This window comes from Pelodiscus sinensis, chromosome 22 (genome assembly GCF_052426305.1).
Source record: "Pelodiscus sinensis isolate ZL-2025 chromosome 22, ASM5242630v1, whole genome shotgun sequence".
Classification (NCBI taxonomy): domain Eukaryota; kingdom Metazoa; phylum Chordata; order Testudines; family Trionychidae; genus Pelodiscus; species Pelodiscus sinensis.
Genome location: NC_143073.1, coordinates 5,497,811 through 5,521,405, shown reverse-complemented (window position 1 = coordinate 5,521,405; position 23,595 = coordinate 5,497,811). Strand labels below are relative to the sequence as shown.

The window sequence follows — 23,595 nt, the reverse complement described above, 5'->3', positions numbered from 1 at the left end:
TCCCCCTGCAGCCATGAGACCCAGTGCCCGACACCCCCCCAGCCAGTGCTGGGGCGCAACCCCTAGTCTGAACCCCGTTGGCTTAGGACCCAAAGCCCATCATCACCTGCTGGCTGGCCCCAGCCTTTCCCTCATCTCTGTCTCTCCCGGTGTTCCTGCACGGCAGGCAGGCGGTGTGATGGCAACGCGCAGCACAGCTCCCCGAACTAGCTGGCAGCAGAGTGGCCGCCGGCAGCTGCTGCAGTGAGTACCAAAGTCCTGGGTACCACGCCGCAGTGGCCACGCCGTGGTGCCGTGGCTTCGCTGCAGCCTTGATCTGCCATCGGGTGAGCTGCAGCCACACCTCCCACCTGTGTGGCTAGCCCCGGCCATCTAGCCTCTCTCTGCCGTCGCCTTGGGGGTCTCTCTGATGCCCAGCCTGGCTACCCCCATCATGGAAAAAGCTGTTGGCTACCCCTAGCACTGCAAGCGATTGTCATTTCACAGCCAACACTACAATGTCGAGCTGGCCCTTTAGAAATGGCGCGGTTCAGGCATGGGGACGCTCTCAGGGAGATCACAGGAAGGAGTTGCTAGGGGGAGGTTAAGTCCCGGAATAGGTTTACCAGTGAGTTTGTGCCATTGGAGGTTTTCAAGAACAAGTTAGTCCAGGGATGGGGAACCGAAGGCCTGGAGGCCGGATGCAGCCCCCGACTTGCCTGGATCCAGCCCCCGGTATTGCCTAGACTGGTGCACCATCCCCCTCCCCGCCCCTCTGGGGCACACAAAATCTACAAGGCTGGGCCCCCCTAGGCTCTGGTGTGTGAAGAGGATGTGGGGAGTGTCTGTCTTCTCCGTTGGGGGCCATGTCAGGGAGGGTTTGCTTTTCTTTTCTGTCTCTTTTCTTTCTTTGCTTCTCACTTGTGATTTTTCTGTGGGTCAGCGGCCCTCGACCCAAGAAAAGTTCCACCCCGGAGTCTGGCAAACACCTGTTGGGGTAATCTAGGTGTTGTTGGTCTGACCTCAGCCCAAGGGGTGGAGCAAACACCCCGTTGAGGTTCCTTTCTGTCCTGAAAATTAAAAAAAAAAAATTGAAATTACCCAGGAGACGCCATGCCAAGAGAAACTGCGGGGTAGGTTCCAATTCCGGCCTCTTAAAACGTTTTTTTTTTTTTTTTAAATGGGCTGCATTTTTCTTGTTTTTTAATAAGAATTGATGAGTTTCATTTCCCAGGGAAAATCGCGAGGTGTCGATACGATCACAAGGTTTGATTTGGGCGGGGGAGGGAGGGAGTTCAAGATGAATCTTTGCCGCCACGGATGCTTTTCCCAAAGGTTTGGGGTTCAGCAACGGTGTGGACTTTGGAAAAAAATGTCCCCGGCGGAAAACATCTGATCAGATACACTGGAAAAGGGGAAACATCGTCTGATCAAATTATTCACCTCACCTCCCTGCCCTTCCATGCCACTGGAAACCATTGCGGGGGGGGGGTCTCTTGATTCCCCCTCCCAGAACAGGTGAAGCCAGACCCATACTGAGCGGCTGGATTTCAGAGTTGAGTTATTCACTACCAGGTGGTTTGGTAATTTGCAGAGCTTGGGAAAATTCCCAGGGCCTCCCCCTCCTCCCACCCCTGCCCTGTTGCTTTGATTTCTGCACCCAAGGGACCAGGAGAGTGTGTCTGGTGAGGCCCAAGGAGATAACAAAGGCTTAAGGGGGTGACTGAAAGAAAAAGAGACCCTGAATTTTGGGCAGAAATGGCTGGGGATGAGAGACCCTGTGACGGCGCATTGGGGGTCCCCCGTCTCCTGCACCCCGAAATGGCACAAACAGACTGCACCAGACGGTGGAATAGAGGAAGTTTATTGCCTCTCCAGGATACAGCACAGCACAGATGGAATCTGGTCACAGAGCTGGGCTAGGATGCCTCAGGCCCCCTTGAGATGGGGGGAGACTGGACCCCTAAACTCCAGCCCCTTTCCCTAGGCTGTCTCCTCCATGCTCCCAGACAGCAACTCACTAATCCTCTTCCAGCCCTGCCCCCCAGCCAGGGCAGCATTCCACCTTCCTTTGTTCCTCTCCATGGGGGGTGTCTGGCCATACCGGTTGAGAGGTCCCTTTGCATAGTGACTCATCCTGTTTTGCTGGGTCGTGGTACCCACGGCAGCCAGTGGGGGTTACCCCAGAGCCAGCAGCATAGAAACCAGCCAGGTACCCCCACTACGTCACAGACCCACACAGGCAGGGGTAGGACTTTTAAAACAGATCCCTGAGAACTGGGCTCTACGGAAACAGACTAGACAGGGCTCAGTCTGAGATGCTGTTTCCCTTTAAACTCAGTGGGGCCTGACCCCATCCGGCATAAATCGGTGTCACTCCGTTGGAGTCACAAGAGACCCCTCTCTCCTGTGTTCCAGATTGGGCTGCCAGATACCGTCACAAAAAATCCCAAACATGGCAGGGGAAAAAATTGATTGAGCAAAAAAAAAAAAAAAAAGTGTGTGTGTGGGGGGGGGGGGAGAGAGGAACCAAACTTGTTGAGCAAAAAAAAAAGTTGCACTCCTTCCCCCCACACACACACCTCTGCCAGATGCAGAAGGGGGAAAATGTCCCCACCGACCTTCCAGCCAAGAAAAACAGAAAATACTGGACATTTTACACGTCCGGTATTTTCTGGGGTTTTTTTACCGGACAGAAGCTGCAATTATTGGACTGTCCGGGTGAAAACCGGACACCTGGTAACCCTAGTTCCAGATGGGATGCCTGTCCGTGGGGAACGGGTGCTCCCATCTGCCTCCCTGCTAGCCACCCCCCAAACGGGGCTCCGCCTGGATGCAGCAGGCTTGAGTCCTGGCTCCGAGTCGCTCCAGCTCCCTGCTTCTCTTGAATTGGATTTCTCGGCCCGGCAAGCGTCCGTCTGCCCTGCAGCGGGGGGCGCCTCCCAGCCCGAGTAGACGGACGAGCGCCGGTGCTAGCCACGGGTCCTGACCTAGGCCTGTGCTGCAAACGTCGGGCTCCTCTGCAGTGTGGATTCGGGCTCTGACCCGTGTCCAAACCCGAGTCCCCTCCCACGCACACACACAAAAGCCCTCGGCGACGTGGCCTCCCGTGGGCGGGCTGGCTGGTCCCCGTGGCACAGGTACGAGCCCAGGCTGCTCACTTGGCAGCGGGGACGTCGCTGCCGCTCCTGGCTGGCTAGTCCTCCCAGGCTGTCCCACAATTCCCAGGGCTTGTGCCTTCCAGCCCTTCTGCCTCCCGACGCCCCCCGGGCCTCACGGAACTCGGCAGTTTCCCGGGCTCCCCCCTGGGAGCCGTGAGTGCCGGGGGGTTCCTGGTGGCTCTGCCACCTCCCCCACCCCGCCCAGCGCATGATCCCGTCCCCCGGCAGCATCGCCCTCTTTGTTGTCAGATGCGAGACAAGGGGCTCCCTTGTCTTTCCCGCGCGCCTCCCCCCGCCCTCCCCACAAAGGTCACAACCTCCGGTGCCCTTTGCTTGACATGCTCGGTCATGCCTTGTGCGCATTCCTCAGCTCTGCATTCCAGCGGCCCCAGGGAAGCCGAGCCCCCTCGGCTGGGATTTTTTGTTTTCCCTGAGCTCAGCCACACCTGGTGAAACCCGAGGAAGAGAAACACCCGCCCTGCCTCCCACATGGCAGCGCATGCCAGCGTCCTTGTCCAGCCCTGAGGAGCGCTGAGCTGCCTACCAACACGCTCCGGTCGCCCTAGCAAAGTCTGTACAGCTCGAACCTCTCTGGTCCGGCAACACCCGTAGTCCGGCATGATGGGAGTTCACCGGCTGTCCGCTTGTCATGGATGTGACCAAGTTTCCTGCAGTCCCACAAAGTTTGTTTCCAGCCGCCAGTTCTGGCTCGCAGGGTTCTGTGTTGTGTTTTAGCTCTGATGTACCCCTCCGTGTCTTCTCAGAGCCCAGCAAGCAGTGGACGTGTTGGTCATGTTACTACACGAGTGTTTCTCAACCTTTTTTTATAAAGTAACCCTTTAAAAAATATATAAGAACCCCCAGTACAGTAGACTTCCGATAATCCGGAATCTATGGGACCTAGGTGGTGCCGGATTATCAGATACGCCGGACTATCAGGAGGTACTATAAGATGGTTTTATATATATACTGTATACATTAGATACTGTATATAAAGTGTTCTTAACCCTTTTTATTGTACATACTGCATACAGTATACTGTAATGTTTTAGTTTTTTTAAGACTTTTTTACCCTTTTTGTTCAGTCCAGCTGCTGCCGCTGTTACCTTGTGACTCATTTTTTGCTGAAGTTCACTCACTAGGCTCTTGCCATTTTGATGCTGGACTATCAGAATTGCCGGATTATTGGATGCTGGAGTATTGGAGTTTTACTGGACTTACAATTTTCAGACACACTTTTTTTTTTTTTTTTGCAACACATTGGTTTAAACAATTTAATCACAGCTGGGCGGGCGATGAAATTTTTGGGTGTAGAAAGTACAAAAATAATATAGCGCTGTAAAACTTAAAAGAAAAATTCGGTTTTCTCCAAATTTCAGTTGTGTTGACTAACCTCCCGGACTTCTCTCGAGTACCCCTATGGGTACTAGTTCCACTGGTTGAGAAGCACTGGGCTAGACAATATGGATCACGCATGATCCGGCAACTCCTCTGGTTTGGCACCAGAGGGGGCCGGACTAGAGAGGATCAACCTGTATTTAAAAGTTGAAACCCTGCAACGGAACTGAGTTGCGAGGCAGCGCGGTCTAGTGAGTAGTGCATGCGCTTGGGAACCAGGAAGTTGGGTTTCAGACTGTCCTCTCTGCGGCTCTGCCTCTGGGCGTGTCTGTTTCTTCGCCCCATCCATGGTGCGCAGGAGCCAGATGGTGTCTGGTCGCATCGCTTGTGAGCCGTCTAGGGGGGCTTCTGTAACCTGTGCACCTGCTGGGCGGGGGCGCCATCCCATGGAGTGGCATCTGTCGGGCATGATGCTTGCTGTGCTGTGTCCTTTGAGAAGTGGCCAGAAAGTCACGTGGACCCATGCCCTGCTCTGTCTGTGGACCTACGCCTTGCGCTGTCCGTGGACCTACACCTTGCGCTGTCCATGGACCTACGCCCTGCTGTCTGTGGACCTACACCTTGCGCTGTCCGTGGACCTACACCTTGCGCTGTCCGTGGACCTACGCCCTGCTGTCCGTGGACCTACACCTTGCGCTGTCCGTGGACCTACGCCCTGCTGTCTGTGGACCTACGCCCTGCTGTCCGTGGACCTACGCCTTGCGCTGTCCATGGACCTACGCCCTGCTGTCCGTAGACCTACACCTTGCGCTGTCCGTGGACCTACGCCTTGCGCTGTCCGTGGACCTACGCCCTGCTCTGTCTGTGGACCTACACCTTGCGCTGTCCGTGGACCTACGCCCTGCTGTCCGTGGACCTACGTCTTGCACTGTCCGTGGACCTACGCCCTGCTCTGTCTGTGGACCTACGCCTTGCGCTGTCCGTGGACCTACGCCCTGCTGTCCGTGGACCTACGCCTTGCGCTGTCCGTGGACCTACGCCCTGCTGTCCGTGGACCTACGCCTTGCGCTGTCCGTGGACCTATGCCCTGGTGTCCGTGGACCTACACCTTGCGCTCTCCGTGGCCCTATGCCTTGCGCTGTCCGTGGCCCTATGCCTTGCGCTGTTCACATGCGCTTGGTAAGCCCAGCTCTTTGCAACCCGTCGCGTGAGTTTCTTTGTCCTGCTTTGGTTGCATAAAGGGCACAAGGCAAGCCTGGTCTGGTTTAGGCTGGCAAGGTCCAAGGGAAACCTACGGAACTGGTGGCCGAACGCCCTTTGATTCCTTTAACAAGCCGGGCATTTGATCCGGAGGCACTAACTCTGACTATGCACGTGCAGCGCCGAGCGCGGTGAGGGCTTAGGAACAAGAGGAATACAGACCAATACGAATGAATTGCCATGAATCCGCATGGTGCTAGCAACGCACCCTCCCCATCCCCTGCCAAGGCCGATTCTTACTGCAGACAGAACGGGCACCTGCTGAAAACTAGGAATCAGGAAAGAGAAGGAGTAGAGCCTTAGACGGCACAAAGATCAGGGCAGTGAAAATGGGTATACTTTGGAGAAAAAGGGAAGAGACAGCAGAGAGAGGCAAGGAGGAAGCCACTGGTTGTAGGTTATGGGTGCTCTGTAGCAAAGCAGGCAAGCGGCGTCTGTGGTGGAAAGAGCCAGCCTTCGAACAAGTGTGGGACGAGGTGACTCAGTGTTTGAGAGGAAGCAGCCTGTTTTTTTCTCTCTGCTGTGAGGCTTTTGTGTATTATCATTCTGAATTCCCAGGTACACACTGGCTGCATCTAGACTGGCAAGTTTTTCTGCAGAAGCGGCCACTTTTGTGCAAAAACTTGCCAACTGTCTACACTGGCCGCTTGATTTTGCACAAAAGCGCTGATGTTCTACTGCCCGAAATCAGTGCTTCTTGCGCAAATGCTTTGACATTCCCGTTCGGGCAAAAGCCCTTTTCCAGAAATGTTTTTGCGCACGAGGGCCAGTGTAGACAGCTGAAAACTGTTTTGCACAAAAAAGCCCTGATGGCGAAAATGGCGATCGGGGCTTTCTTGCGCAAAACCGCGTCTAGATTGGCACGGACGCTTTTCCTCAAAAAGTCCTTTTGCGGAAAAGCGTCCGTGCCAATCTAGACGCTCTTTTCCGCAAACGCTTTTAACAGAAAAACTTTTCCGTTAAAAGCATTTGCGGAAAATCATGCCAGTCTAGACGTAGCCACTGAGTTACTCATTCCTGCAGTCGAAAAAGGGTTTTATCTAACGTCTGCGTGCGTGTGGTGTGACTATTACCCGATGTTGCCACCTGGCATGATTTTATCACAGGTCCTGAGATTTTGAAGGCCCCGTCTGCTGGCTGGAGTCTTGTTATTATGTGGGCATTTCCGCCGTCTCATCTTTAAAAAAAAGTCTAGGTCTGCCTCCTGGGGCTGCAGAGAAGCTTGAAAACATGACTCATAAAACCTCCAGGAGCTGAGGACAAATATAAAGGACTCTGTATTTGCTTAATGTTTGTGCGTTTGGGGGCTGCTTGTGATAGTTATGAAAACATCCTGCCATACCCTGGACAAACCTCGGAGAATTAAATTAGATCTTGAATTAAGAGTCCCCTGGATTCATCATTTGGGAACTTGCAGGGTTGGCAGATCAACCCGCTGAGTTCCTCTTGTTGGGAGTCACCGGGTCGTATTCAGGCAGCTGGCAGGCAGGCAGCGGGGAGAATACTGAGGGCTCCCAAAGCGTTCATTAATCTTAGCCACCTACTGTTCTTCCGGAAAAAGCTACGCAAATTGCAAACCACAATTTGCGTAGATTTGTCTGCTTCTTTTTTCAGACGAGGCTTTTCCGACATTTGCCCCGTCTCCACTGGGCCAAATGTCGGGGAAAAACCCTTTTTCGGAACATCCCGTCTTCCTCATAAAACGAAGTCTACAGGGATGCCAAAAAAGCACATCTGCTCTTCTGAAATTTTTTTTGGAAGAGCAGACCCTTTCCCTGGATGCGACAGAGTTTTTCCGGGATACCTCCGGTCGCCCGGAAAAACTCTGTAGTGTAGACATAGCGTAGTACAGAAAGGGCCAGTTTAATTGCTGCTCGGAGTTGCCCAATTTTAAAAGGGTTCAGTCATCCAACGAGGGAGTAGAAACAGCACCATGGAATTTTGGTGACCAATTGAGCAAATAATGACTAGCTTTGGGAGCATAGACTAAGTATGATTGGGTCAGCTTACTCAGAAATATTTATGAATAACAAGGTACCCTTCCTATCTATCTATCTATCTATCTATCTATCTATCTAATCTATCTATCTATCTATCTCCATACACACCCACTATCTATCTATCTATCCCCATATACCCATCTATGGGTACGTCTAAACTACATGGCTCCGTCGACGGAGCCATGTAGATTTGTTTGTTTGGCAAAGGGAAATGAAGCCGCGATTTAAATACTCGTGGCTTCATTTAAATTTACATGGCTGCCGCGCTGAGCCGACAAACAGCTGATCAGCTGTTTGTCGGCTCAGCGTGCTAGTCTGGACGCTCCCGCGCCGACCTGAAAGCCTTTTATCGACCTCCCCGGTAAACCTCATCCTATGAGGCATAAGGGGGATGTCGATAAAAGGCTCTCAGGTCGGCGCGGAGCGTCCAGACTAGCGCGCTGAGCCGACAAACAGCTGATCAGCTGTTTGTCGGCTCAGCGTGGCAGCCATGTAAATTTAAATGAAGCCGCGATTATTTAAATCGCGGCTTCATTTCCCTTTGCCTATCTGTCTAATCTACATGCCACCATCGGTGGAGGCATGTAGTCTAGACACACCCTATCTGTCTATCTATCCCCATATACCCATCTATCTATCTGTCTATCTATCCCCATACACTCTATGGCTACGTCTAGACTGGCATGATTTTCCGGAAATGCTTTTAACGGAAAAGTTTTCTGTTAAAAGCATTTTCGGAACAGAGCGTCTAGATTGGCACAGACGCTTTTCCGCAAAAGCACTTTTTGCGGAAAAGCGTCTGTGGCCAATCTAGACGCGCTTTTCTGCAAAAAAGCCCCGATGGCCATTTTCGCGATCGGGGCTTTTTTGCGCAAAACAAATCTGAGCTGTCTACACTGGCCCTTTTGCGCAAAAGTTTTGCGCAAAAGGACTTTTGCCCGAACGGGAGCAGCATCGTATTTCCGCAAGAAGCACTGATTTCTTTACAGTAGGAAGTCAGTGCTTTTGCGGAAATTCAAGCGGCCAGTGTAGACAGCTGGCAAGTTTTTCCAGAAAAGCGGCTGATTTTCCGGAAAAACTGGCTAGTCTAGACACAGCCTTTCTATCTATCTATCTAGGGCTCTGTTTTACCCTCAGAGCCCATGGTGCCGGATGGGCCATAGGAAGCAGAGAGGAAAGGCCGTATGTATACTGTAGCCCACCTGATGCCCCAGGCCTGCCCTCCATGCAGGTGGAAAAAAGACCCTTGTGCCAGCTCCACTCCAGCGGGGACGGGTCTGTGTGGGGAAGCCGTTTCTGACCCCTCGAAGGCCTGTCGGTGCTGGCAGGGTGCAAGTGTGACTGATAACCTGGCCCAGGCTTTTTATGATTTTTTGGTAGGGAAAGTTTGTCCGGCTGCCTGGGGCGGGGAGGCAGTGGAAGCCAGCCAGTTGCAACGGGAAGGTGGGCACGTGTGAGTGTATGCGTATGACTGTGTGTGCGTACAGGGGGGAGTGTGGTTGCAAACATGGGGGGTGTATACATGTGCTACATACATGCTTGTGTGCATTTGTGCTTGCATGTGGTTATGTATGGTGTCTGCACATACATGTGTGTATACACGTCTATAGATTTATGTGCCAATACGTGCGTGTACACACCCATGCATGTATGTGTGTACACACATGCATGTGGGAATGAATGTCTTTGCTTATTCTGTGGGTAAGTATGTGCATGCGCCTATGTACATCTCTGTGTGTGCTGACGAGAGGCGGGGTGTACGTGTGTGCACGCATGGGAGTGTGTGTTCACATGAGTGTGTAATAGGTGTACGTGGATGTGTGTCCACAAGTGATCTCCCAGATGTCTCCCCTGCAGTCCGGGCACCGGGGGAGCCGGCCAATTATCAATCATTCTGGTCAGGCAGCACTAAAAAAATCCAGTCAAGCAGGTCAAGCGTTAGGGGCCGGCTAGGCGGGGCCCTGGCTAATCGCCTGGAGGTGCTTTGCAAGGCGGGAGCGGACAGGACGTGTTTGCTTGACCTCTCCACCCGGAGCAGCGCTTGCGTTGCTCACCGCCTTCGGGCCCGTGGGCTCCTGGCCCTGCTAACTTTGCATGGACAGCAAACCTCCCATCCTCCACCCTGCTGCAGCACCACATGGGGCTTAAACCTGCAGACGTGAACCTGGGTGGGGCCGTGGCAGGAGGGGAGACCTGCAGGGTCGGGCCCGTCTCTGCCACATCAAGGAGCAGGCCCCTGCCTGGGACTGTGGGAGACCATGGGTCTAGCCCTAGCTTTGCTCCTGGCCTTCTGGGTGACTGTGTGCCTCGGTTTCCCCATCTGTACAATGGGGATAATGCCGTTACTCTGCTGGGAAAAGTGCTTTGAGATTTGCTTATAAACAACAGTAGCTAAGAACTAGGGATTATTATTGTCTCCACTTTCAAGACCCTCCCCGGCCTGGCCTGTCATCTCCCATTCACTAGCGAGCCCGCAACGCCAGCCCCCAACGCCCGATTGTTGCATTTCCAAAGGAAGCCCCTCTGTGCTTTCCCCTGAACTCCCCTCCTGCTTGGGAGGAGCCCCCCAAAACCGCCACCAAACAGCTGGGCTTTTGCCATGATGCCTGCAAACACACTGCCGGGGGTTGGGCGGCGGGTGAGCCGTGGGGTGCTGCCTGTCAATATAATCTCCCTTCCCCGTCTGTCTCCGCTGCCCACGGCTGTCTGCTCATTCGGGCACGGACTGTCACTGTGTGTGCAGCGCCTAGCACGGGGGGGTGGGAGTCCTACAATAATAAATAACGCCGGATCTGCAGAACGCAGTGTGGCTGAGTCAATAGGGGGCGCTCATCCCTCTGAGCTGGATTACAGGGAGCAGAGTGGATGGCCCAGTAGGGGGCACTTTGCCCTCAGAGTCACCCCCCCCCCGCCAACCCCCCCCTCAAATCCTGACAATTTGTGGGATGGCAAAAGATCCCTCCCCCAGTTTCACAGCAGCACCCCCGAGTCAAGGGGACCCACCCACGGGCACCCAGCCCCTCTGCCAAGCTGAGCCTGGGTGTCTCACGTTGGCTCCCTCCCCAATAATGGAGACATCTTGCAAAAATCAGATGCCTCTTTGGAAAAATTGAGCCTTGAAGGATCTGGTGGATCCAACCCCCCCGGCCACGCTCTGGAGGCAGGGACAGGACTCGGGGCATCTGCTAACGGCCCTGCAGTGGCTTTTTGGTGGGGACACAAAAGAGGGGGTCCCTCTAACCCTCCCCATTTGCCCCCCTCTCCTCTGGATGCCCCCTTTCCCCGGCGGAGCAGCTGTTTCATCTGAGGCGGTGGCTAAGTGCCCGACCTGATCCCGGCTCGAGGGGGAAAAAAACAACAACCCACCCTGCTTCTTTTCCAGTTGGTTAAGTACTTAATGAACATTTGTAGCCCATATGGCAAGACTATATTAACCCCGCGCCGCCCGCCCCCGCCTCAGGAGAGCAAACACTGCAGCTATTCAGCCGCCCGGCACCCCCCCCACCCCGGCCTCGCTCCTGGGGTCGCCGGGCCCTGTCGCTTTGATACTTTCGGGCAGGCGGAATGATTTCGGAGGCCGGTTTTAGCAGCCGCGTGACCCCGCTGACCCCTCGCTGGTTTCTCCTCCGCGGGCGGGAGGGGTTTCAAAAGAAGGGGTCAGCAAGTGGTCAGAGGGAGCCTGAAAACCAGGTGGGGAGCTGGGCCCTGGAAGAGTGGGGGCAGCAGGATTGGGGGAGGGGCAGCAGGATTGGGGGGGGGGCAGCAGGATTGGGGGGGCAGCGGGATGGAGGAGGTGCTGGAAGGAAACTTGAAAGCACAAGCAGGGGATGGGTGTAGCTCAGCGTTGGGGATCAGCTGGGATGGGGGAACAATTAACTGAGGGTGCGATTCTGCAATAATTGCATCACACACACACACACACACACACACACACACACACACGAAAAGCCCCAGTAGCTCCATCCCAAGGCACTGGGAGAATTAGCACCCACTTGCGTACCTGGGGGCTTGGCTCCCACCTCCATCCCCAGCAAGGTCACAGGCCAGCCTGACACTGGCTCTTACAAGGCGCGCGCACACACACGCACGCACACGCACACGCACACACACACGCACACACACACACACGCACGCACACACGCACACACGCACGCACACACACGCACACACACACGCACACACACACGCACGCACACACACACACATGCACACACACACACGCACGCACACACACACACACACACGCACACACACACACACACGCACGCACACACGCACACACACACACACACGCACACACACACACGCACACACACGCGCGCACACACGCACGCACACACACGCACGCACACACGCACACACACACGCACACACACACGCACACAGTGCCCCCTGCCCTGCGAACACCTGGCGGTACAGCCCGGGAAAAGTTCACACACTTTCCAGAGCTGGGGGGTCTATGAGGTCAGGCTGCAGGGTCAGCAGAAGCCTGCCTCCCCCACAACACGCACACCCTGCTCTGGGCGGCTGGTGGGGGCGCTAGTCCTCAGTGAGGAACGGTTTCAGGGCTGGAACTAGGATGAGGGGATTAAACAGGCTGAGCAGTTTTATAGTCAGACCAGCCAGCAGGCTCCTCGGGATACATGTCCGCACACAGGCATGTGCACCCACCGACACACTCCTGCACACGTGCACACACCTCCGTGCATGTGTCACCACCAGGCAGATTTGAACCTCTGGAGCTTTGTGAAGGGGCCTGTACAGCTTGAGCGATGCAGCCAGCTGGCGCTCGGCTTAGGCTGCAGAGCTCCCGTGTTCTTATCCCAGGCTGTAAGTGGTCTAAGTGCCACCCCATGGGACACTGACTCACACTAGGGGTGTGGGTCACACATGCAGCTGCACACCCAGCTCTGCAAACACACATTCACAGAGCTGTGCGTGCACACGCTTATTCCCAAACCTGCAGTGCACGTATGCCTACCCGTGCGCTGCACCCATGCCCACACTTGTGCACTCGCACGAGCACGTGCGCATATACAGCAACCCAGCCCCACTACGCATGTACCCTGCCAAGACCACACATGTCCCACCGGGGTAAGGAGCTTCCTGGACTCCGGCTGCATTTGTTTGGATTTCGTTTCCAGCCCTTTGGCGGTGCGGCTTGTCACTCCCCCAGGATACAGGTCGACTGTGCGAGGCCACCGTCTCAGCAGAAAGGGGGGGCGAGAGGCCGGCAGAAGAAGGGGGAAATATTTGCTGTTCCCCACTCTGGTGCCTGTTTCGGGACACGCATCCACGAAGGAAGCAACCCAACTCCCGAGCCACTTTCCCCCTCACCAGCGGTTTCTGGCGGCCAGTGGAGACGGATTTACAGCTCCGAGAAGGAGCTGAGAGGAATCCCCTGCACCAGCCCCAGGACAGTCACCCCCACCGTGGTCATTGCTGTTCTGTGGCGCCCCTTGCGTGGCAACCCCCGTGTGACTGGGTGTGTCGGCTCACGTGGTACGGGTGGATTACAGCCCCAGCAAGGGAACCCTGGGCAGGAAGCTCAGGAAATTCCCAGGGCTAATAACCCGTCCAGGCAGTGCTCTGTTTACCACAGCGGCGAGCTAACGGGACATTTTCTGGGCCGGAGTCTCGTGTGCAGCGGAGCACCGCTCCAGCTGGGTAAAAGGGGCGTTAAAGCAGGCGTCTGCCTCCTCCAGACCCTCTTCTTCCCCCCAGAACGGCTGTGGCTGGAGGTGGAAGGCCGGGGCTCGGCGGCAGATTCTCTGCTCCTAGTCTTGCTCAGGGTATAAGTAATCACCATGTCTGGGGTCAGGAAGGAATTCTCCCCAGGGACTTTAGGGGGCGTTTTCACCTCTTTTACAGCACAGGGTGCAAGTTCCTTGTCAGGATTATTGGCGTGCACCTCACTTAATCATTTCCCCACCGCTATGGCAAGCTCATGCCTAGTGCGGCCTCGGTCCCACACATTCTCTGCCTGCCACGCAAGTCCCCTGTGGGCTGCGGGTCTGATTTTAGTGGCTGGATTAAGCGGGAAGGTGCTGGTGGCCGGTGACCTACAGGAGGTCAGACTAGAGTAGATGATATTGTGGCCCCCATCCACTCCGTGGCGTGGCTCGCGCCGTCATAGGCTCTGAGGGCGTGAGCCACAGAAAGGCCAAGTGACTTGACCAAGGCCGCGAAGGGTAACGCGGTAGCAGAGTCAGGAATGGCACCCAGGTCCCCTGCGCCCCATGCGTGTGCCCGTCCCCTAGTGCCAGCTGTAATCGACATGGGCCTGGGTGCACATAAGTGACACACACTTACCGCAAGGTGGAGGCCAGAGTGGAGTGAAAAGGCCCTCGTGTGACGAGAGGGACGACATTATTTCGTAGCCGCGTGATGTTCGTGCTGGGGAGCCCAGGCCCTGGGCCAGGAGCCTGTGGTGCTAGGGGCTGGACACACACAGAACAGAGAGACAACTCACGTCCTGGCTTCTTTCCTCCTTCCTTGGCAGGACCTGAAACGGGAAGGGAAACAGAAGAGCGAGAAAATGAACCAAGAATGAACTTTCCCTGCAGAGAAGGCTGGGGAGCAGGGATGCTGGCCCAAGGGATGGGCAGTTCACTGGGTCGTGGGGACTCACTGGTCCTGTCCAGTGCACTGCGTTGGGGGGAGGGCTCATTGTTATGATCCAGTGCAGTGCACTAGTGAAGGGGCTCTTTGGTCCAGTCTAACTCACTGGCTTGCAGGGGATTGTTGGCCCCCACCACTGCAGTGGAAGGGTGGGGCTCACTGGAATGATCCAATGCATTAGACAGGGTGGGGGGTACATTAGTCCAGTCCAGTGCAGTGGGTTACAGGGGCTTGTTGGTCCGACCCACTGCAGTGGAAGGGCAGGGCTCACCGGAATGATCCAATTCATTAGACTGGGAGGGGGTACATTAATCCAGGGCAGTACGTTACAGGGGCTTGTTGGTCTGACCCACTGCAGTGGAAGGGCAGGGCTCACTGGAATGATCCAATGCATTAGATTGGGAGGGGGTACATTAGTCCAGTGCAGTGCGTTACAGGGGCTTGTTGGTCTGACCCACTGCAGTGGAAGGGCAGGGCTCACTGGAATGATCCAATGCATTAGACTGGGAGGGGGTACATTAGTCCAGTGCAGTGCGTTACAGGGGCTTGTTGGTCCGACCCACTGCAGGAGAAGGGCAGGGCGCACTGGACTGATCCAATGCATTAGACTGGGAGGGGGTACATTAGTCCAGTGCAGTGCGTTACAGGGGCTTGTTGGTCCGACCCACTGCAGTGGAAGGGCAGGGCGCACTGGACTGATCCAATGCATTAGATTGGGAGGGGGTACATTAATCCAGTGCAGTGTGTTACAGGGGATTGTTGGTCCGACCCACTGCAGTGGAAGGGCAGGGCGCACTGGACTGATCCAATGCATTAGATTGGGAGGGGGTACATTAGTCCAGTGCAGTGCGTTACAGGGGCTTGTTGGTCCGACCCACTGCAGTGGAAGGGCAGGGCGCACTGGACTGATCCAATGCATTAGATTGGGAGGGGGTACATTAATCCAGTGCAGTGCGTTACAGGGGCTTGTTGGTCCGACCCACTGCAGTGAAAGGGCAGGGCGCACTGGACTGATCCAATGCATTAGATTGGGAGGGGGTACATTAATCCAGTGCAGTGCGTTACAGGGGCTTGTTGGTCCGACCCACTGCAGTGGAAGGGCAGGGCGCACTGGACTGATCCAATGCATTAGATTGGGAGGGGGTACATTAGTCCAGTGCAGTGCAGTGGGAGTGGAAGGGTGGGGGGTTGGCCAGCTGGTTCCATCTGATGCATCAGGTTGGGGAGGGCTCAGGGATCCAATACAGGGCGCAGGGTCGAGGGAGGGGGCGGGGAGGCCCAGCGGCTGCAGCCGCCTGAGCAGGGAGAGCAGCGAGCTGACTGGCCTGGTCCGTGCCCGATCCAGCGCGGGAAGCCGCCTGCCCCGCCAGACGCTCCCCAGAGCCCGTTGTTTGCCCACAGGGCAGCCTGGGCTGCTCTCTCCCCACGGGGTGCTTTAACTCCCCCCTTAATCCCAAAGTCGCTTGGCAAAAGACCCGGCCCCTGTCCTGCTGGGGCTTTGTGCTCCCGGCTGGTGGCCACGCAGCCCAGACAAGAGCCGCCCGGGCCCCCGCGCCGAACGGGATCGCACGCCGCTGCCTGCTAATACTGGCCCTTAATCCAGGGGAAGAATGGGCCTGTTTGAGGCTGCCGGGACCCTGCCAGGGGCATTGAATGGAGGGAGCCCAGGTCGCCACAATGGGAGTGTGGAAAAGGCCTCTCCATTTAGGGGCTCGGATGAAAAGGCCTCGCTCCTATCAGAGGCCAGGGGGGTTTCAGAGGCAATGGAGTTCCGGGGGGAAGTGGGGCCTGACACACACTCAGCCTCTCCCACCCCCAGACATACATGTGCGCCCAGCCGCTGGCACACACACAGCCCGAAAACCACGCCCCTGCAAGCAGAGGGCTGATGTGTGCATGCAGACCAGCATGCGCCGTGCCCAGACCCGTGCCGGTGCACAAGCGTGTGCGAAGGGCACATTCGCACACTCACGTGCTCCAGGATGGCCAGGCTGAACGCTCATGCACACTCGTGCACAGGCGTATGTACTCTGGCACCCACGTGCACACGCTTCCCCGTACACAACCCTCACCGGTGTGCAAAAGTGCCCGGAGGGTGGAGCTGGGCACATACGTGTGTGTAAATACGCCTAAACCCCTTTGTGCCAGGAGCCGCGGAGTGACACGCATGCACAAACGCTGCCATCCCCTTGCACTCCCATCCTCCCTTCCCTCTTCCTTTTCTCTCCTTCCCTCACCAGTTTGTCTTGACTCGGTTGACCAGAAAATGCCCGGCCGCGGCTGAGCTCTGGCGGTCCTGCAGCCACAGTCCTTCCCGCAGGAGCTTCCAGCCAGGGAGCCGCGAACACTCTCTGGACCCTGCTGCAGGGACAGGGGACCACTGATCAGCCCGCCAGCCAAACGCCCTCAGCCAGCCCGCCTGGGCCTCGTTAGCAGCTCACTGAACGAGGCTGCTCATGACACCCAACAGGGCTCACGCTGTGCAGGAAGGACAGAAGACTGCACCCTGCCACCTTCCCATCCCTGGCTTAGGGAACAGCGCACTGGCCCGCAGTCCAGGAGACCGGGGTGCCCTTCCCAGCTCTGACACTGACTTGCTGCTTGACCTCGGGCAAGTCACGTCACCACCCCCGCGCCTCAGTTTCCCTACTTGTAAAACAGGGATCACGACATGGCTCTCCGCGTTCTCCAGATGAAAAGCGCCATGAAAGAGCTAGGTGCTATTGAGGAAACAAAACCAAAATGAATCGTCCCGTAGCATCGTAGGGACTAACAAATCTCTCTAGCTATAGTATCGTGAGCTTTCGTGGGCAAAACCCACCTCCTTGGATGAGCAGAGTCATGGGGCGGTCCCCACAGAGCAGGAGAGGGGGTAGGAAGGAATTAAAATCAGAAAGCCTGACAAAGGCATTAGTGGGACAGACCATAGGGAAGGCACCTGGGCTGATACCTGATTGCGGGGGGAGGGAGGGAGGTAGATCGGATCTCACCGCACAGCCGTCCCTAACCCGGATGATCCCCGGAGCACGCCTGATTTTCCACTGTGCTATCTGGAATGCTGTGTGAGTGACAGCTGCCTATTTCCGCCTTGCTGGACAAGGCCCCTTTATTGGGGGGGAGGGGGGGATCACAGCTGTAGCCAGCACACAGCGAATTGGGGGTGGAGGGGTCAAGAGGCAAAGGGCAGCAAGCAGCAGGCAGTGAAAGAGGCCGGCTCTGCATCCAGGCTGCCGTTCCCTTCTGGTCCGTGTCCTGTCTCGGCTCTCTTCCTGCGGCAGGGACTGACCGGGGACTCCCCCCAGCACTAGGGGCTGGAGGGCACAGGCAGCGACAGGGCTCACGCCAGCTGCAAGTGAGGCCCAGAGGGGGCCCTGTAACACGCACTCCCCGGCGGGCGGAGGAGGGAGAACTGATGAATTCATCACAAGGAATGAAGAACAAGGGGGAGGGAGCTGGGGTGGAAAAGTTCTCACCCCTCTGGCACACACCTGGGATGGGGCTCACCTTACTTATCCCTCCGGCCCCTGGGTCAGGGCATGGACCTGCCCACGGGGCCCAGTGAGATGGGAAGAGGCTGGCTGCCCCGGATCTGAGCTAGCTCATAATTAAAGGTGATTCGAGTGAGAGGTGGGGGATGGGGAGAGGGTGTTGCATTCCTGGTCTTTGCTTCCCATCGGTCAATTCCCCCACGACTGAGCCCAAAGGGGCCTGATCCAGGAGGCACACGGTTCTCGTCCCTTGCCACCCGGCCTGGGAGTGTCAAGGGCTGGTGGGTGGTAGCCGGGTGAAGAGAGTCGGTGGGCGCAGGGAACGCTCACAGGCGATGGGCAGTCTCCCCTGATCTGCCTCCCGTCACCTGCCCAGCGCTGACAGACCGTTCAATGCAGGGTTGGATTGGCTTGCCCGGCTCTGAAATGGGCCTGAGATGCAGAGCTAGGATCCAGGATTCGGGGGGACGGAGCCGTTTGAGTCACCCTCTTACCACGGCAGGAGATCAGGGTCGAGCTGCAGAACTGTCAGCCGAACTGGAAGTTCCTTCGAATTTGTGGGTCTGGATTACCTGGGCCAGATCCTGAGCGGGTGTAAACAGACACAGCTTCACCCTCGGTTACACACAGGGAGCTTTAAAGCGGCCTGGGGCCCATGGCTTTCAGCGGGAGCGAGGCACCGAAATGTCTTTGGATGGTAAATCAGAATCAGTCCTATTGGCTTTGATGCCCTCAGAACTTAGCAGAAATCTGGCAGATTCTTTAGCAGCAAAAATCAAATAGCCTTTAATTTCAGCCAGATGCCTTGCTCGGTGTGTCCCGGGAGCAGGGCTGCAAAGCAGCAGCGCATGGCCTGGTTCTGATCCATTTGGCTTTACCCTCCCTCACTCTTCAGTCCTGGCTTGTGACAGAACTGCTGGGCTATGGCTCCTCCCAGTGGAGAGAGGTTAGACTACAGCTCAGACTGGCTACCACACATTTTTAGGTCACTGGTAATTTCTGAAAAATAAGAAAGAAAGAAAGAAAGAAAGAAAGAAAGAAAGAAAGAAAGAAAGAAAGAAAGAAAGAAAGAAAGAAAGAAAGAAAGAAAGAAAGAAAGAAAGAAAGAAAGAAAGAAAGAAAACTGATTTTTTGCGGGACAATTTTCAGTGAATCAAAATGTCTAAAAAAGTCCTGTGAGATTCCTTTGACATGAGGGCTACGTCTACACTGGCAGTTTCTTGCCCAAGACCTCTTTTGTGGAAGAGTTCTTGTGCAAAAACTCTTCCAGAAGAGAGCATCTACACTGGCATGTGCCTTTGCGCAAGAGCATCCGTGCCAGTGTAGATGCTCTCTTGCGCAAGAAAGCTCTGATGGCCATTTTAACCATCGGGCTTTCTTGTGCAAGAAAATCATGTTGCCTGTCTACACTGGCCTCTTGCGCAAGAACAGTTACGCAAAAGGGCTTATACCTGAGCGGAAGCGTCAGAGTTCTGGCACAAGAAGCCCTGATTTCATACATTAGACCGTCAGTTTTGCGTGTTCTTGCGCAAGAACACGTGGCTAGTGTAAACAGGCAGCAAGTTTTTGCGCAAGAGCGGCCGCTTTTGCACAAGATCACACCAGTGTAGACACAGCCGAGATGTGAAGCTTAGATTTCAAGCATTTTTAAAAGTCTCTGCTTGAGAAATACAATTCAAGGAAATTTCCAGGCCAAAAGTTCAACACCCTCCGCAAAACACCTGACACTTTGTTCAGAAAACACCAAAATGAAACATTTTGTTTTGTTCCTGGATTTTTGGGGGTCCTCCCCATCATAAAGAATTCGGCGAAGCTGGCCCCGAGGTATGAAATGTTCTGGTGTTGCTGGAACCACATTCCCCCACTCCCACTCCAATACAGGAACAAATTGAACCCGAGTTCAGACAAAGGATCCAGCTCATCCTCACACGGTGCCCTCAAGGAGGCGGATGCCATGAATCACGTTGATTCCCTGTTCTGTTCGCTCCCTCTGGGGTATCTGGCATTGGCCGCTGTCGGCAGACAGGATACTGGGCTAGACGGACCTTTGGTCTCCCCCCGTCTGGCCATTCTGATGGGGTCAGCCACCAGGCACTCCATCTATTCCCCAGGGGATACACCATGGTGCAGGGGGTGAGCCAGAGTACTGGGCAGGGGTGGATTGCTCCAGCTATGATGTGGGTGCGGGTGTGGGTGTGCACTGAGCAGGTTGCTGACAGAACTACAATTCCCAGAGTGCACCAGGGGAATAGGTGGGGGAGACGTACACGCGGGCTGGCGAAAGGCCTCCTGGGACTTGTAGTTCTCTCGCTGGCCCAGGTTTTGGCGGGGAGGGAACTACGTTTCCCAGGATGCAATGCAAGCTCTGCCTGGAAGTACGTTGCACGGAGGCTGGTGAAACAGACCGAGGGGAGGCACAGGTAGGGGCCGGCTGTTTGCAGGAGAGGTTGCTTGGGAGGGGGATTGGATCCAAAGCAAAAGTGTTAAGGGTTAGCCAAGCTAACCGCCATGCAAAGCCCAGGCTGTCCCTGCCCTGCATAGACCCCCCCCCCCCCCCGCCATGCAAACCCCAGGCTGTCCCTGCCCTGCATGCCCCCCCCATGCAAACCCCAGGCTGTCCCTGCCCTGCATAGACCCCCCCATGCAAACCCCAGGCTGTCCCTGCCCTGCATAGACCCCCCCCCCGCCATGCAAAGCCCAGGCTGTCCCTGCCCTGCATAGACCCCCCCCCCCCGCCATGCAAAGCCCAGGCTGTCCCTGCCCTGCATGGACCCCCCCCCCCGGCCATGCAAAGCCCAGGCTGTCCCTGCCCTGCATGGACCCCCCCCCCCCCCCCGCCATGCAAACCCTAGGCTGTCCCTGCCCTGCATAGACCCCCCCCCCCCCCGCCATGCAAACCCCAGGCTGTCCCTGCCCTGCATAGACCCCCCCCCCCCCCGCCATGCAAAGCCCAGGCTGTCTCTGCCCTGCATGGACCCCCCCCCCCCGCCATGCAAACCCCAGGCTGTCCCTGCCCTGCATGGACCCCCCACCCGCCATGCAAACCCCAGGCTGTCCCTGCCCTGCATGGACCCCCCACCCGCCATGCAAACCCCAGGCTGTCCCTGCCCTGCATGGACCCCCCTCTCCCGCCATGCAAAGCCCAGGCTGTCTCCATGCTCACCCTTCTCTCCCCCGCCACATTTCCGTGCCCCAGTGCTCCTCCTCCTGCTAGCAGGCTCTCCCCTCCTGCTCCTTCGCGTCCAAAGCAGCAGGCAGATGATGCCGTACAGGGGATGTTGTCTCAGCCTGTCTCTCTCCACTCTCTGTGGTGCAGCCTTGGGACCCTGTCCCCCTCCGGATGCTCCCCGCTCGCCTCCTTCGCCAAGCCCTCCCTCGGCCGGCCGCCAGCTTTGGGTCTGCGGCATCGGGCCCCGCCATGGAGGAGAAGCCGGTGGAGTCGTCCATCCGCGCCAAGCTCCGGCAGGCCCTGCAGCCGGTGCACCTGGAGGTGCACAACGAGAGTTCCATGCACGCCGTGCCTCCTGGCGCCGAGACCCACTTCAAGGTGGTGATCGCCAGCCAGCGCTTCGCCGGCCTGCCCCTGCTGCAGCGCCACCGGCTGGTGAACGAGATCCTCCAGGCCGAGCTGGCCGGACCCGTCCATGCCCTCTCCATCCAAGCCAAGACCCCCCAGCAGTGGGAAGAGAACCCAAGCGTGAGCCGGAGTCCGGCGTGCCTCGGGGGATCCAAGCACGACCCTCACATGGTCACCAAACTGGGCAGCCAGGGGTGACGCGGAGGGGCAGCCGTGGAAAGGGCAGGGCGGCGGATCGGGTTACATTAGCTCACGCTCTGGGGCGACATTGTGACCCCATCCGGAGCCCTGGTGTGGTGCATCGCTGCCTAGCACTGCAAGAGGGACCCTTTGCAGTCTGGGGACGCCAGGAGTCCACCAGGGTCAGCTCTGGACTCTGCACTTGGCCGCCAGTTACTGGTTTTTTGGTTGCTTGTGTGAAATATTCCTGGTTCCCATGGGCAGAGGTCCAGCTGGGAAAGGCAGCTGAAGCCCCGCCCCTTCTGCCCAAAGCCCCGCCCCTTCCCAGAGACATGCCCCTTCACAATCTCCCCACCAGCCAAGCCCCGCTCAGCCCCAGCTGCACAGTGGGACCCCAACCTTCCCTGGCCTCCAGGGATCTTGCCTGCCACGCGGCGTGGCCCCAGCCTTTCCCATGTGGCTGGGCAGTGTAGGCAGTTTGGGGATGGCAGTGTCTTCCCTTGTCTGTTATCCGCTGCCCGTGCTGTTTCCTTTGCTGCCGAGGCAGCAGGAGGGTCGGGTTGGCAGACTAGGCTCTGGACAGCTGCCGAAACTTGCCTTTGCGGTGATTGTTTCTGCAGAGCTGGGGGAGATTTGCAAGGCCCGGTTTCTAATGGACAGTGGATACTCTTCCCTCCCCCCCCCCCCCAAAAAAAAATTCTTGGTGTTGTGCATTTACAGTTGGGTGGGGGAAACGTGTGTTGTTAATAAAGCCAAACAAAGAATGGGTTCACAGTGACATGCCTCTGGTTGTGGTTGTGTGTGCAGCTCTGGGGTGGGCAAAATCGCCTTTATTTCACTGGGGAAACTGAGTCACGCTGGTTTGGTGTTTCCCTTGGTGCACCATCCGCAGCGAGGAGATTCCGCCAGGGTGGCTGGGAGTGCCGTTTGGGCCTTTCCGAGTTCATAATTCGGTGGAGGATGCTCAACCCAGAATAAACTCCCCCTTCCCCCTGCTGTGTGTGGGCTGGCCCTGCAAGGCAAACGGAAAACCCCCTTGGGGTCTGGCTTTGCAGAGGGAGGCTCTGATGCCTTCTCCCATGGAGGTCAGGCCAACGAGAGGCACGTCATTTCAGCTGTGAGCCCCGCAGCCAAACGGGCAACAGATACAGCAGGACTTTTACCTGTTCGCTGACGGAAGATCAGCCGTTCGCAGGCCCTCATTTCCACTTCATTTCAGCAGGACTGTTCCTTATTTCTGCTGGCTGTGTCTACACTGGTGCAGTCTTGCGCCAAAGCGGCCGCTCTGGCGCAAAAACGTGCTGCCTGTCTACACTGGCTGCAAGTTCTTGCACAAGAACGCTGACGTTCTGCTGTATGAAATCAGGGCTTCTTGCGCAAGAACTATGATGCTCCCGCTCTGGAATAAGCCCTTTTGCGCGACTGTTCTTGCGCAAGAGGCCAGTGTAGACAGGCAACGTGAATTTCTTGCGCAAGAAAACCCTATGCTTAAAATGGCCATCAGAGCTTTCTTGCAGAAGAGGGTGTCTACACTGGCATGGATGCTCTTGTGCAAAAGCACATACCAGTATAGACGCTCTCTTCTGGAAGAGTTTTTGCACAAGAAGCTGCCAGTGTAGACGTAGCCGCTTTGTTTTGCAAGGCGTTCAGTTTGGGGCAATGGAAAAACAACCGGTCAATATTCTGTCTGTCTGTCCACCCCCTATGCTGGAGGGTGTCACTTCTGCACGCTGGCCCGGAGGGGTAAGAACATAAGAACGGCCGTACTGGGTCAGACCAAAGGTCCATCTAGCCCAGTATCCTGTCTACTGACAGTGGCCAGCACCAGGTGCCCCAGAGAGGGTGGACCGAAGACAATGATCAAGCGATTTGTCTCCTGCCATCCCTCTCCAGCCTCTGACAGACAGAGGCCAAGGACACCATTTTATCCCCTGGCTAATAGCCTTTTATGGACCTAACCTTCATGAAATTATCTAGCTTCTCTTTAAACT

The 23,595-nt window shown here is 56.3% G+C and overlaps 1 protein-coding gene across 1 annotated transcript; it reads left to right on the top strand.

Moving 5' to 3' along the window:
* The first annotated feature begins 20,137 nt into the window (after positions 1–20,137).
* BOLA1 (bolA family member 1) lies at positions 20,138–22,382 on the top strand. Its single transcript, XM_075907035.2, has 2 exons — positions 20,138–20,267; positions 21,164–22,382. Exons 1-2 carry the CDS (start codon positions 20,199–20,201, stop codon positions 21,620–21,622), a joined length of 528 nt encoding a protein of 175 aa, XP_075763150.1. The 5' UTR covers positions 20,138–20,198; the 3' UTR covers positions 21,623–22,382.
* The last annotated feature ends 1,213 nt before the right edge of the window (positions 22,383–23,595 follow it).